Source organism: Falco rusticolus, chromosome 13, assembly GCF_015220075.1.
Source record: "Falco rusticolus isolate bFalRus1 chromosome 13, bFalRus1.pri, whole genome shotgun sequence".
NCBI classification, from domain to species: Eukaryota; Metazoa; Chordata; class Aves; order Falconiformes; family Falconidae; genus Falco; species Falco rusticolus.
In genome coordinates, this window is record NC_051199.1 from 6,055,653 (window position 1) to 6,071,684 (window position 16,032).

Consider the following 16,032-nt stretch of genomic DNA (forward strand, 5'->3'; position numbering starts at 1 on the left):
CTGCTCACCTCTCGGGCACATCCAGCTCCAGCAGTGGGACCACGCGCCCTCCACGGCAGCTCGTTCCAGACAAACACCCCCACGGGCAGAGCGGAGCCATTTCTCCAGGCTGGCAAAGTCAAGACTGACCTTCACTTGCATGCTGAGATTCCTTCACTGCCTGTGTTTCTCCTTTCACCTTTCAGCCTCTGAAAGAACCTGAAACGTTCTGACCTAGCCCCCTGCCCACCAGCTAATGGATGCCAGCTGAGACCCAGCCGAGAGCCCCTCTGGCTTCCCAGCGCGGATCTGCAATAACTGACAGATCAATAAGCAACGTCCTCTAGTCATCACAGGTGGCCTGAAAGCAGGAGCTTGCAAACTCCTGCAGATGGAGTGAAAGCTAACATAATTTCTTCATCTTTAAATGATCTGGCACAGCATGAGGATAGTACATGACAATAATTGATTTCTCTAAGTACCATCAACCTGGTCCAGCCTGTGACTTGTACTCCTTTAAGGAGACATAGTTCTCCTCTAACTTTAGTGGCACCTATAGTCTTTTCTTAGCTCAGTGACCTAGAAACTGCATTAAGATGTCAAGAGAACATGCACAATACATTGAGGAAGCCATTTTCCAAGGATCTGAAAAAAAATTATTACTGAGAGGTATGGCTTGGCGCCAGGGGCACTCCTCATTCAGTTGTCAGAGGTATAAATAAATATGCAAAACAAAGCTAAGCCCAGCTGAAAAATACATTGTTCCTACGCCATTGCTCAGTTAAAATCCACATGCTCTGTTCTGATCCCAGTGACATCAGTAGGTACGGTCCCTTAATGTGTAAGCCCAGCGATGAAGTGATAAGGAAAATATGTTATTTTCTAAGATATAGCCAAAATAGGGGACAAATAAATCATTTTAATGAAAACTACTTTACAGCTGGGGATACAGTAGTTGATTTGAGTAGCAATGAGATAATGCAACGGGAACAGGTGGCTGCCTCATAAAAAGCCCCATTCCACCATAAGCGCTGACATTTCAAGGAGGTTGTCATCAGGTATTATCCCGTGACTGTGGCTTGTAGCAAGAGCCGAGCGCTGTGCTTTTCCATGGCTACTTTCCAAAGCCTGATGTGCCCATGCTTTGTGGATGGAGCCACTCAACCAGATGTGACTTGCTGGAGGCAAGCGCTTCGCCGGAGCAAAAGATGCCCGGGACAGAGCTGGAGCTTGCTCACAGGTCTGCGCAGCTCACGGCACAGCCCCCGACGCGACTGCTGGGCTGGGGGCTCGCCTGTTCCACACTGGCATCTGCACAGCACCCAGTAGAGAACAGGCACGTGTGGAGACAATATGACAGAAAATTGAGAACACGTCATTCTCAGCATTCCGAGTGGCGCTGGTTTCCCTCATTCTTCCTCCTCCTGAGCAATGTTTAAATCAATTACAGTAAAATTAATGACTTCTGCAAGCAATTTGCTGAGAGGATGGGCTGGGGGATTAGTCACTAGCTGGGTGCCTTGCCACCCACCAGCCAATTTAGAAAACATTCAGTGTGAAAGGCATCTAACAGTTTGGGATGGCCAGGGCTTTAGTCCCTGTAGGACACACAGCAGCAAGGCAGTGCTCTAGTCAAAACGGGATAGATTTTTCCGGAACATGGGAAAAAGCCTTCTTAACTTTCCTCTGTGCCTTTAAAGAACAAATCAAACTTGTGATTTGCATGTTAAGCCCAAGTTACCCTTCTTTGCACAGATACACACGCTCAACAGAAAAAAGCAAGTTTCACAGAGCCACAGGACACTTCCCTCAGCCCCACCATTATCTGTTCTTTCTCCCCTGAAAGCTCCCACCCAGGTTATATGTTGATTTTCCAACCAACACCCGCTGATTTGTAGACCTCTTTTCAGTGTAAGGTTTGGTGCAAGTCACAAGGGATGCAAAAGAGATGCAACGCCTCCTGGCCTGGCCCTGGACCTCTCTGAACCTACAACAGCGGGAGGTTTTTACCCTTCTGAACTGGGACCTCATTTGACAAGTCACACAAAAGAGAGAGGTACAAAGAAGAGACGTGTCTTCTGCCATTACCCTAATGCCTACTGCTTGGAAAATATTCAAGACCCTCCAAAACACCTTGAGTAACATTAGGGCACAGGAAGGACCATGGAAGCGATGATTAAGTCTTACTGAGTTTTCACAAGTGCTTTGTCTCTTTTAGCTAAAAGCTGCTACACCCTCCTCACTCCAAAAAGCATTTTTTAATCCAAGCCAATTATTTCTTGAAAAGATGGCCAGAAAGATGGAAGAACGAAGCGTGGGATGCAGAGAGGAAGGCCCTGGGGAACAGCAACCAAAGAGGCACCAGTGCCGGGACAAGCTCCGTACGTCACGCCTGGGAGTTACGTTCATGTCCAGGAGATCGAGCAATGATTCTCCCTCCCCCTGCCAGCTTCCTGAACGCTGGAGAAAGGTTGAGCTTTGGGAAGCCACAGGCATCTGGAAAACCGTTTCACCAGTGGCAGCACCGAGCTGGTGCCGCAGCAGCATGGTGTGCGGTGGGGCTGTGCTGCCGGCTCTGGGGCACGGCACAGCGGCTCCGGCCAGCGGCGAGGGCTGAGCCCAGCTCCACTCCGGCAGCCCGCGGCAGGGCTCCTCCTGCACCCATCACGAGGTGGCCAGCTCCTTCGGCACCCAGAACCTGCAGCCAAGCTGCGGATGCTGCTTTTGAAGTGCTGGCTTCAAACAAGGGAAAGAAGAAAAAAAAAATCAAGGAAAAAAACCCCAAACCCATTCCCAAATCCGCTCTCCTTTTGAAGCCTGGCTTAAAAGCAAATGAGAACCTGTAGCCTCGCTGCAATGTGATGGGACTCCTCGGCCTTCAGGGGCCTTTAAGTACATCTGAAAGGCATTTAACACCAATAAAATAAGCTGAGCTCTTGCTGGTACTTTTCCTACCCCCCCTCCCCTTGCACACTCCCCACCATGCTGCTGTGAGCCATCTGTGCCTTGCTTCCCAGGGGAAGCAGGGTTAGGTACAGGGGAGAGGTTCAGGGATGGAGAAAGAGGCCTGGGTGAAAAATCCAGGCTGGTGGGAGTGCTGTCAGTCCCTCGGCTTGTCATGGGGACACAGGCAGGTCGGCTGACGGAGGGAGAAGGCTGAGCTAGTCCCTAATGCTGTCAGTGGAGGTGTCGTTCTGTGGGCTCTGTCCCCTCTAAAGGTTTTGCCCAAGGGGGGTGTAAGGGTGGGCTGCAGGGAGGTCTCGGCAGCATGCCGCTGGTGTTCATCGAGTGGGACCATGTCCCAGCTGGGCGGCCGCTCTCCTGGTCCCTTCCTGGCTCCAGCCTCCGCGGACCAGCGCAGACCCAAGGGGGCACAGGGACCTGCAGGAGCTGGCTGCGGCTCTGGTGAGATGCGGGGATGGTTGGAGTGAACACAAAATACCTCCAGACATGTCAGATACACGTCAAAATGTACGTGTCACTAACTCTCACTTATATTTTTCCAGGTAGAAGGCCTTACCATCTGAACAGCCATTCTAAACTCCAGAAACACCAGTTAAACCCAGTTTAACTTAGGTTTCCAAACCAACAGAGGCTTTACACCCAGCAGGTAACAGGCAGCATCCCAGAGGCAGGCACGTGCGCTGGGCAGCCAGGGGCAGAGCGCACCCACAGCTGGAGCCTTCCACCGGTTCCGGGGGCTGGACGCAGCTACATGACGGTTGCAGCCAAGGTCCAAGCACCCTCGCTTTCCTCCTCACGCATATTTTAAAGGCAGGGGATAGAAGTAAGGGGAGTTTTTCCTGCCAGCTGTGAAAACCCCATTCTGGGGTAGTGTATAAGAGAAAACAGGTCAGCTCTTCAATTCACAGATCAGGCTGTGTGCGCTGCAAATGCAGGTGGGCGTTCAGAGCCACTCCAGTTACCCCAAATCCCTCAGCTGGAATTGCACAGTTGGGATAAAGGTGCCAGTATGAACAACAGCAGCTACAAGAAAAAGGCCAAGGAGGGGAGCAGATCCCGCCAGGTGGGTGGCGAGGAGCACTGCCGAGCTGCCCGTGGGACAACCCAGAGCCCAGGAGCGGGCTCAGAAAGCCAGCCTTGCCCTCTCCTTCACAGCAAGGCGCTGGGAGGACAGGTGGTGTGTTTCGCCAGGGAGCTGGCTGGCTCGGGAATCAGGGCGATCTGCAAACGTGGCAATTTCATGTCGGGAACCATTTCATTTTTAGTCTTCCTACAGAAGAACCTTCAAATACTACGACCAAAAAAAAGAGCAGGGCTGTGTTGTTCTTTGCATCTGCATGGGTGCAAGCTGGAAACCAGGGCTGTGGCTGCTCTGTGCGCTGGGCTGTCAGCGCCCAATTTCCCCGGCGAAAGGAGCAGGAGCTGCAGGTGCTCCCGGCCCTCCACCGGCGCAGGGGAGCTGGCGCGGGGAGCAGATCCCGCTCTCTCCACCACATGGTCAGCAGCTGCCTTGTGCATGTTTATGCCAGCCCTGATGTAATTAGCACCTTGACGTGTGTTAAATGAACCAAGCTTTCCAATCTTTCAGACTAAAACTCTAAAAGAAACAGCTGCGGGGCTGACAGAAATATGATTCTTTCAAAGTCTAATGAATTGTATAATCACTTCAGTCATTATTTTGCATCTTCCTTCCACAAATGCACAGCCACGAGCCCTTGGAGCACAGTGACTGTAAGGTGTCACCAAGCCCATCGTTCAAGATACATCACGTGCATTTCCCAAGCCCCGTCAGGGATCAAAACGCGAGCGGGGTGCAGGCGCAGCGTGCGGGGTGGTGGCTGTGCCGGGGTCCGGTGGCAGGGGCAGGGCACAGATGACCCTGCAGTTTGGTGACCCTCTTGCTTTCCCCTCACTGTGTTCAGCTCGGCACAGGCTGAGGGACTCAGAGCCTGGAAAGCTGATGCCAAATTCGTGCCCTTCATGCTCCAGCACACCAGAGCTGCTGTTAAGCCTGAGGCCAGACAGACTGCCTGGGTCCAGCCCCACCAGCCCAGCCGCCAAATGGCCATTTTGCAGACTCAGAAAAACCCCCCAAACATTAAAAAAAATGAAGGCTAGGGTAATCTAGCCAAACTGGTGCAGCAAAACAGGGAGCGGAGGTGTCCCCGTCTCCCTCTGCAGCCAGTGGTGAGGGCTTGTCCAGCGGGCAGTGACGATGGCTCCAGAAGGCAGTACAGCCTGCAAGGGACGCCAGACCTGAGGGCAGGACCCACAGCTAACCAGGGGGATCTGCGCTTTCAGATTCCTGTCTAGCGCCTAACTGCCTTCAGGTATTAAAATGAGGAAGATTCATGTGGGCAGACAGACTGCTGTTGTGCTCCTCTCCCTCTGGAGGAAAACACTGCAAGCCACCACCTGCCTATTCAACACACTCCCTGCTCTGTTCATCTGAGGCAGTTATTTCCAGCTGGTACAATTTTCAATCCTTTGAAAACTAGATTCAATTGACTTTTAACCACCAGGTAAATATGGAGACATATATCTGCTTGCCTGCATTATTTCTATTATGTTCAGAACACCTATAGGTTTTTATCCCCAAAGGGTTGTTATTTAAACATAGTAACAGATAGAAATACTGGAAAGAAATATGTGAAATACATCAGGATGTGTTCAAGACTGCATGCTCCCCATCCAGTTGGATTTGAATCTGCCCAAACAAATTCCAACATTACCGCAAAATTCTCTCCCTAGCTTTACATGTAGTGGTGCTGGAAAAGAGCAGTGGGCTGCGAGGGGGTGTGTGGGGCTGCAGGAGCTGCTGTACCAAGGTGGTTAAAGCAAGGAGGCAGATGACGGCAGGCTGGTGACTCGGGGAGCACAGCCAGCTTGGGGAAAGGGATACTGAGCTTCTGGGTTTGCAAAGGGCATTGGCCCGACTGGGACTTAGATCTGAAATGTTTTAAGCCATGTAATCCCACGTATGAACTGGCCAGGGACAGCTTTCAAACACGAGACCCTTCAGCAGAGGTGACACTGACCCGTGACACTGATCTCAGCCAGGAAGGGCATGTCCCAGCCCTGCGCACCCCGTGGTGCCCAGCCGTGAGGCAGGTCTCGGCAGCCGTGCCAGGGGCTGCGTGCGGGCAGGAGGCAGCGAGCACAGCAGCCGCTGCAGGAACTAGTCCCAGGCTTCTCAACTCCTGGGACTTCAGTCCTCCTCCTCCTGAATACAGCCAGACCTGTAAAGGGTGCTGGTGGCATTTTACACCCTACGAATTGCTGCTGGGTCTGCAGCAGCAAACATTTAGCACAGGCACTGACCAGCTCATCGTCAGAAAGGCCCATCGGTGGTTGGCAATGACAGTAGGGAAAAAACCCAGCATGCTCCTGCAGTTGCTGTTTGTACCTGGCTGTGGCGAGCTGCATCCCTGCCAGTAACGCCAGCACCCTTGGGACCCACAGCTCCCCACTGCTTGTCCCCCACACGGAGAGCCCACAGGACTCCATCTCACATTACCTCTCCTCATTTTTTTAAAGGGGGATGCCAGACCTGAGGCTGAACTCGTGGATGATGGCATCTTATCAAGCAGAACTGTCTAGAGGTACAGGTAGCTGCTATCTGAAGGTGAGAAGCTCATAAAATCCCAAGCAAGCAAACAGATGATGTCCCTGAAGAAAAATGCTACCTCCCTTGGTGGGAGCAGGTCCCAGATGAGAGCTTCTCCCAGATGGAGAGATAATGTACTGTGGCACCTTATTGCTCCTTGGGGCAAAGCTAATCTCTGCACGATGGCATCCTGCTGTCAAGTCATCTCCATAACACAAGAACACACACTTCTGCCACATAAAAACTGAGCAGCTCGAAAGCCAGAGGTGGGTATCATCCAGTGAAAAGGAAATAAATGTGGTGCTACAAGGATATTGCCACTTGCCAGTGCCACGGAACAACATTCTCATGACATCTATTTACAAACACTAATACTGTCTTTTCAGGATCAAGAGAAGGCCAATTTAGATAAATGCTTGATTTCATTACAAAAGTGAAAACCCTTAAATGAAATAAAATGTTATTTACAGTTGTATGTACTTGCTGCTGATGCTCTGAATGAAGACAAGCCACTGAAAGAATGGAGATGTGTCACCGAGCACACGGGACAGGAGTTCACTGCACTTGAGCTGTTTTAGCCCAGTGGTTTCGTAAGTGCGTGAAGATTATAATCTTCATTTTAACCAGTCAGATCAATTTTATGCCTGCTTTGCCCAAAAAGCAACTGGAAGCTCAAAGACAGAAGTCAACTATGCCCTTGCAAGCTATGGAAAAAAGTGGGGTATGAGAAATGGCTGCAATCTTAAAGGACATAAGGACCAGGGACCATACTGTCTTTGTTATATTATTGACTTGTTGGAAATGTAAAGCATGTTTAGATAAACATTATTTTCCATGTGTCCAGCACATTCACTTAACTATGAAAAACATCTATAAAAATTCTATTTTTGGGCCTTTTTAATTGGAATTTGGTTCCCATCCATATGTAGCTTGACCCACCATGTGTTTAAAAGTTACTCATATGGTAAATAGGAAAGCTGCTATTGACCTTACACTAACACAAAAGTTTAAAAAATAAGGCTTAAATAAAAATATACTGATAGAAGACCTTCATCGGTAAAATGAAATACAGGATTTAGTGAAAATTCTTATAATTAGTAAAGAAAATCATCATCAAATCGAATGAGAATCAGCCTTAAGAACATTTACTCAGAAAAGTAAATGCAAACAACTATTCAAATTGATTATTTAAGTAAGTGTTTCTTCCTTACATAGCTGGTCTTGCTTCACATCAAACCCCTCACTACCATGAAGAAACTTAAAATTCAGGAGCAAGAAGCAATGAAGGTCCAGCAAAGGAAGAACTGCCCTAATAACTCATTTCCTGACCAATAAGCAAAACTAATTTGAAAAATGCCTTCTTCTCCCTGCCTTTGGAAATGGAACATTATTTCTTTTCTTTTTCTGCACTCTCACTTGAGCTTCACGGGTTGTCAGGTCTCCAAGGGGAATTTCAGGACTCCGGATGTTTTTTGACAGGCACAGGGCAGCTCTCCTCCCCGTCTGTCGGAGCAGCACGGGTATGGTGCTGAGACGCAGGAGCCCACCGAGGCGCCGTGCACAGCCTCCCTGCCCCTCCTGGGTGCCCTGGTGCAGGCAGGATCACGCCTGCTACCTGTCCCCACAGCGCTCTGTACAATAGTCCTGACCTAAGACCTAGATGCCAGAGCAGTATCATCATCTGAGTAATACGTAACAAAACCAGCCAGGATACTCCTGCTTATCATGTTGCACCTCTCAGAATATTTTGCTTTTGTTTTATAAGGGTTTCTCTCTCAGCCCTTGCCATTTTTACCATCTCAGTTTTGCTTCCCCCCCTGCTGTATTTCAATTCACTCACTCCACGTATTTCATAGGAGCACATTCTTGCTTTACTCGCTGAACACGGCAATTGCTCACGCCCAGCGTGGCTCTCTGAGCAGCAGCTGGCAGCAGCAAGTCCCCCAGCACAAGGCCTTCACCTGTTCACATGAAGCTCGGAGTTGCAGCAAAGACTCCTTTTGGGCAGCTGTTCATCTCACAACCAAAGAAAGGGATACTAACGAGAACTGGGATATTTCACTTCTCTTGCCCTAGCACACAGCACAAGGTGTGCACCCCCGGGGAAGCCCCTTTTCTGTCTGCCCTTCACTAATGATTTTGTGGCTGCCGCAGTTTCAGTAGCTGCTAATTCACGGAGACGATGAAAAATGCACTTGATACTGTGCAACTGAAACAAAAACCTGCGATTTGTGCTGAAAGGATAGCTACGGAACTAACATGGACACAGAGATGCTGCCCCAAGACCCCCACCCATGCACAGCGCATCAGTAACCCCTAACCCCGTACCAGGGCAGGGCACCAACCTGCACGTCCATCCCTGGCCCTACTGCTCTGCCTGGGCTGCAAAGAGCCACAGCAGCCACGTGTGTGCCCCCAGCCCCCTCCCACAGCCGCCATGCAGATGGCAGCGCTTCCGCCGCTGTCAGCGTGGGGCCAGGTTGGTGGCAGGAACTGCAGCGTTAAAAGCTTTAGATCTTGGTGTCAGAGCCTGCAGCCTGTCAGGGTGACTTTGTCTTAAAAGCTAGGACGGCAGTAAAGATGAAAAATTGTTTTGCCATTTTCTCCCCGGCTGCCCTCAAACTATTTATCCCCAGCAGGACGCAGAGCGCCTGCTCCCAGCACACCGCTCCCGTTCCTGCCCCTGCGCTCCCATTCCTGCCCCTCCGTGCCCACCAGCCACCGGCCGGGGGCTGCCTGAAGCCATGGCTTCCCGTGGGATGGGGCAGCTGGAGGCTGGGGAAGCAACACCCCTTGGGAACAGCGGAGAGGCAGCAGGCATTAAAGAAACCTCAGGAAATTCCCGTCTGTAGCTCAGCCAGGGAAGGCTCTTCCCCATTTTAAATCAGCCAGAAAAACTGGCCAACAGCACCGTATCTCTGGAACGCCCAGTAGCGCGGATGCTGCACTGGACCTGGAGCAGTGACAGGATACAGGTGACAAAGACCAAACCGGAAATGTCAGAGAGCCGAAACCAGGAGGGTGTTAATAGAAATCAGTAGCTTTTCTGGGATTTGCAAATAAATAAAACTGAAGTAATCTAATTTTTCAGAAGCTCAAAGCTAGGTAATTTATTTCTAAGTGTCCATTTAAATTAGATTTTCTCAGACTTCCTGACCAAAACACTCACCGCTGCTCCGTACAAAATTTCAGCTCAAAGAGTTATTTTTAAAGGCTGCTGCTGCCAGCTGACAAGGAAGTCGAATCCTAGTCTCTGATCTTAATAGAAGTCTTATACACTTTCTCCTAATGTTGTAACTATAAAGCAACATGAAAAATGACTTAAACCAAACCACCAGTTGTGGATCGAGCTCAGCACTTCACATCCGTTCAGTGCTAGTGTAAATCCACATCTGGTAAAGGACAGTGGGTAAACCAGGCCTTTTATTTCAGACACAGCTGAGGGCTATCAGGGCATCCATAAAACGGATTTCCCACCTCAGCCTTCTCACTCCCTCTTGCCTAAAGTACCGAACCCATTCCTGAAGACAGGGGAAATGGAGCAGTTTTGGCCTTTGCTATAAAATCAGCTCTAAGGGAGGCTTTGCTGAGGTTTCCCGACTCAGTTCATGCAGATTGTGTTATAACAACAACATGCCAGGTTAACTGCAACCCCACGGAGGGCTCTTGTGAGAGAGATGAATGGTTGGGACCATCCTGGAAGACCCTCTGTCCTGGAGGAACGGGCTGGGGAAAGCAGAGGGAAGAGGAGGATCCATGACTGGTCGTGTACCCACATCCTGTTTAATAAGCGATGCCGACAGAAGGAGAATTCAGAAAGGGGGGACTGGAATCCAAAACCAACGGGTCAGAAGCCTACATGAAGGTGGGGGAAAAATGTACTGCATGTCTGTGTCTCGGGTCCTTCCCTTCCACTGATACCACAACTGCAGTTGCCTTGCCAAACTGCTGTACCCACCAAACTCGGCTACAGGTGGAATCACGCACATTGAGCTGGAAAACTCTGACTTTCAGAGGATTTATGACAAATATTTTACTTTGGTCCCCCTGAAATTACATCATTCTCCTCTTTTATCAGTCTTAAGTGTCATGAGAGTATGATGTTAATGAGATGTACAAAGGCTTTTGGGTAGCTGAACAGTTTCACAGTCCCACATTGATAAATTAAAGCATTTGTCACTGTTACCACATTAATGTTTCTTCCGAGATCAAAGTCTGGATTTGCTGCATCAAATAGTACTGTCCTCTACTATGCATTACCGTGCATTACCTTCCAAGGAAATGAATTGTGATTCTGTATTTCTATATTCACAGCTTAATCATGCCCTGATTCTTATACCTGCTGACTGCCATCGCCACACGCAGTATGCAAGGCATGTTTTAGTATGGATTTTCTCCTCGTTACCTGTGTGAAAAGCCTGAATATCTTGTTTCAGGACAATCACTTTTTTCTGGCTCTGAAAGGCTGCTTCTGCAGTACCGAATACAGCCAATTTCCTTCCTCCTGAAACCCTGGAATCGGTCAAGCTAATTTAAATTTATATAGCACCTTTCATCCCTGAAGATCCCAATGCACTTTCTCAAACTCACCCTCTCTGTACACAGAAGCTGTACAAATATACATGGCTACACAAGCAGACACAGCAATCCCATCACCGACCGCTGAAACGCATCTCGCCGCATGTATTCCCAGCACACTTGTGGCAAGCCAACTCTGCACACCCTGCAGCATGTCACCATCACGGAGGAAAATAAGGCAGCGTGATATAGAGGCATGTCAGGGAAACGCGAGGAATCTAGGCAAGCAACAGAATGGCTTCTCCACCTGGGCAACTGACACCTTGATGCTCTGCTGCGTAGGTTAAAATGAGGTAAGACTGATTTGCGGTGAGTTATACCTCACTGCTGCTGCACTCTCAGTGCCTGCAGAGGTCCAGGCTATCTGCTCCCTTCCACCAATGGGTGACCCTCAAGCAGTTTGTTTTATAAAACTGAAAAGTATCTGCTTGCTTTGTAATGAAAACGTAAGGAGAAATAAACCCTCTTCTCCCCGACAGCAGCAGTTGACTGGCTCCGGCCAGTCTGAGGATGGAGGAGAAGGAAGAACATACCTGAGAGACCTTTCTGACCACGTCACTGCCCACCAGGAAGCCCTGCGCGTAGGAGCGTGCCGCGATGAAGGCTCGGGTTGCCTTCACCTTCAGGTCCCTGGGAACTTCCCCGAAGGGTTTGTGCTGCTCTGCATGTTTCACCATGCAGTCCAGGTACTCGTCTGTGATATGGTACTGGGGATTCATCAGCTTGAAGAGCCGCTCCAGCAAGCGTGTCCAGAACTCATTGAGGGCCTCTTCCAAGTTGATGTTGGAGCCCCGGTAATAGCGGCGTAGCTCGCTGTACAAGTCCTTGAAGACCTTCATGTTTTGAGTGTACAATTCTCCATACATGCTTGGAAAAGCATCATAAAGGGCCTTTTCTGACTTGTTCAACAAATCCTGGAAATAACCTGAAGAGAGAAGAAAAAGGACACTGTGATGCATCAGCGGGACAAGCAAGAATCCATCGGGCTGTGCTGTTTGGCAGCACAACCCAATGCCCTGAGAAAATAAAAGGGCCCTAACAGAGCTTTTCCTCCAACTGACCTTACCCAAGCTCTCAGCCTTGACCCTTAGCTGAGAAGAGTGAAGGAGGAACTCCCCAGTGCCTGAGAACCATGGGCTGGGGCTCTCCACCTCTTCTGGCAGCCTCACCTAGACCCAAAACTGAGGCTCTTCTCTGAGTGCATAAGGTGCCACAGTGTTACTCACAGGTTTTCTTTACAAAACGCATCAGCTGGCATTGCTTAAATATACCATAACGTCCCACAGCTGTCAGCCAATGCCTTACAAGATGCTCAACTTTGAATCAAGAACCAGCTGCTCCTGGCACAGAAGTTGACGCTTGTTACACATCACTAGAAGATGCAAACACACAAGGATGTCTGGACGTTGCTCCGGCAGTGGAGGTCTGACCCGTACCAACTGCTGGCAGAGTCAGTCCAGCCTATCAATATTAGCACCCACACCAGAATGAAGTAAGAGAAAGACTTCACCTAGAAGATAACCTGAAGTCTTCCATTTCACCACAGGAAAGATTGGAATTTCTCCAGCATCACCCATTCTTACCATCACACACAAGTGAGGGCTCTTCTGGCGAACACTGCAACTTCAATTTTAAAATGGAACTTACCACCCCACCCCACTACCAACCCCTGCCCCCTCGATTTCCTTTTTTTCTTGGAATGCTGCCATTCCTGGCTAAGGCACTGATGATCTGGAGAAGCCAGCAGGACTCCAGTATGACATACATGTCTGAAGCACAAAGCAAAAGCGGTTTAAGCCAAGGTCCCTGCAGGCTCAAGGTCTTCTTTGGGGCAGCACATGTACCTGAAGAGGACGTGGCTTTACTCTGACTAGCTGTCATCTCACTGACCCAACACCACCATGATCCGCTACACAACCTGAAGCTGCCTTTGGAGAGATCGCTGCAACTCGTCTGAGCTGCCTTTCCTGCCTCACTGCTGGTTTTCCAATATGTTAATTCCAAAGCCCTGGTGAGATGGAGCAGGGCTGCCACCTGTGATGATGCCCAACCCTTCAGAGATGCCCCCATCAGCCTGAGTCATCACAGCCAGCCTGGCTCCTTGGCACAGCCCCTACTGCATGTGCCAGAGTCCCACGTGCTACAACAGAACAGGCACATCTTTTTATGTATTTAAAGACGGGGTTGTACTCTAGTGTTTTTGAACTGAGGCCAACGTCACCATGTCTGCGGTTCTCATCCCATTTGCTTATTTGGATGTGCATCCTGCTTTTGTTTAGGTATTAAACAACGGTTTTGCACCCCAGGTTCAGTTGTTGTAGAAGTGACAGAAATGTGACTCTCCTACTACATACATGCAGCAGGGTAGACAACAGGTTCGACTCCTTCCATACCAACATCTTTTAAGTATTTCCACCCTCGAGTGTCAGCAGGCTCTCTGAGACTGCACAGTGGGGAACCCATAGCAGGACCAGCCTGATTCAATTTATTGATTTACATAAGCAACTTTCATCATCTTTTAAGTCAGTGAGAGGAAAAATGATTTAAATAATCATTTTAATTTCAATTACCTTTGCACTTTTTATGGCCTTTTTGAAGCAAACGTGATTATACTATTCTTTAAATCTAAAGTACTATTTTTGTTTTTCGTGATGTATGATAAGCTCTAGTTGGAGAGAAACTGTTATTCAATTAAAATCACAGCATGTATTTACATATGTAAATTAACTCCACTGTGCTAAGCATATAAGAATAGAAAGAAAAGCTTCTGAAAAGGGCATACTGCATGTACAAAGTTTTATTAAACAAAGTGTTTTTTGAGGGAACAGGACTGCCCACAATTAAAGACCTCTAAGATTTTAGAACTAGTAAAGCTCATTTCCATGGGTCTTGTTTATATCCACAGACTGGAAGGGCCATACAAGTTTTCCTACATTTGTAAACTCTCATTGGCTTCTCATGCTTGATTGAAGCTGAAACTCAACAAGCAGATCACAATTGAAAAGACCCTCTGCATCTGCACCACAGGCTCTTAATGCTGAAACTGCCTGTATTTTACCAAGCTGATGCAGAGCATTGATAGCCTGGCTTCCTCCAGCCACAATCATTTACTACTTAACAGTTTAAAATTTAAGTGCCTTTAGAAGACTGTGAGCAAATTAGGTCGTAGCAGAAGTTTGGTTTAGTCACTTATGCAGAAAGTAAAAATGTTATCTAAAATGCTGAATTAGAACCATGGTTTTCCACTGTACTTTTGGAAGAAATTTAGAAATTTATTCTTACTCAACCTGATCTGGCTGGCAGTTTGTATCTCCAAACGTTTGTACTGGGATCCCTCTGTCTCTCACATAACTGACTTGCATGCGTTCTCCATCTTCCCTATTAAAACCAGTTTTCTTCCTACAGACGCCAGTGTAAGTGTGCTGCCAGGGCACTTAGACCACCTATAAAATTACCTTGTGATGGGGGTCCTTACTATGAAAAAAGTCAGAAGCTGATCCCATTAAGTACTTTGGTAAAGGACCTCAGTTTAATAAGAAAAGATGCCTGCAGCACGTACTGTCCTAACCCAGCTCATCAGAGCCTCTCCTGGGGAATCTCGGCACAATGATTCAGTCCCTGCTCTCTCTCTGGGTCCCAGCTCCTGCTCCCCTGCCCCAGCTGCCAGAAAGGAGAAGCTTGTCTCTCCCAAGGCAGGACAAGCTTTCTGCAAGGCCCAGGGCCCCTCATCCCAGCCCAAGGGACCTTCGGGTGTGGATCTCCTCCTACTCCAACGGTTCAGCCATCTCTAGTCCCAAAGACAGCAGCACGTGGCAATTTTTTCTTGTGACAAAATTACCTCTACAAACTGCAGGGGCTAACACAGGTGAGAGCTTTCCTTTTACCAAAAGGCCTCATCTACACTGAATAATTGTACAATGTGTAATCAAAACTTGGCAAGGGTTACTGGCACATAGATAGCATCCATCCTGGTAACCCATGCAGGCTGCTCTGCTTCTGCGAAGCCTTCCGCAGCTCCGTCCCCAGCGCAAGAGGTGTGTGCACCCGCTGCTGGGTCATTCTGGCTACTCCACCAACACGCGAGAGGCTGCAAGAGGACGATTTACCATTTGGGAGCTTCTCATCCAGCACCCCTCTCCTGCCCTAGCCTGGGGGCCAAGGCGATCACGGTGGGGCAAGCCCAGTTTGGGGCTGCCGCAGCCCTGAGCTCCCAGCCTGCCCGCTTTGGCACTGCTGTGAGCTGACTGGGGGCTGATCCTGCTGCAGCATCACCGCTTCTTGTTGAGTGGTGTTGTGGTTTAACCCCGGCCAGCAACCCAGCACCACGCAGCCACTTGCTCACTCCCCCTCACCCACAAGGATAAGGAGGTGAATCGGAAAGGAATGTAAAACTCAAGGGTTGAGATAAGAACAATTTAACAGGGAAAGCAAAAGCCGCACACACAAGCAAAGCAAAACAAGGAATTCGTTCCCCACTGCCCATGGGCGGGCAGGTGTTCGGCCATCCCCAGGGCAGCAGGGCTCCAGCACGTGTAACAGGTACTCAGGAGGACAAACGCCCCCTTCCTTCTTCTTCCCCCAGCTTATATATGCAGCATGTCATCATATGGCATGGAATATCCCTTTGGGCAGTTTGGGTCACCTGTCCTGGCCGTGTCCCCTCCCAATTTCCCGTCCCCCTCCAGCCCTCTCGCTGGCAGGGCCCAAGGAACCAAAAAGTCCTTGACTTAGTATAAACATTACCCAGTAAAAACTAAAACCATCAGTGTGCTGTCAGCATTGTTCTCACACCAAATCCAAGACACAGCACTGCACCAGCTACTAAGAAGAAAATTAACTCTGTCCAGCTGAAACCAGGACACACGGTCACCTTCCCTTGCAGCATCTCCTGAAGGGGCTCATTC

The 16,032-nt window shown here is 49.2% G+C and overlaps 1 protein-coding gene across 2 annotated transcripts in view; it reads right to left on the reverse strand.

Moving 5' to 3' along the window:
* The window catches only part of GPC1 (glypican 1), a 222,277-nt gene that overhangs the window by 18,695 nt on the left and 187,550 nt on the right, over window positions 1–16,032 (reverse strand). For both annotated transcript variants that reach the window (XM_037407431.1, XM_037407430.1), the window contains exon 3: window positions 11,662–12,053. In XM_037407431.1, the coding sequence (XP_037263328.1) occupies window positions 11,662–12,053 (392 nt within the window). The remainder of the gene's footprint in view (window positions 1–11,661; window positions 12,054–16,032) is intronic.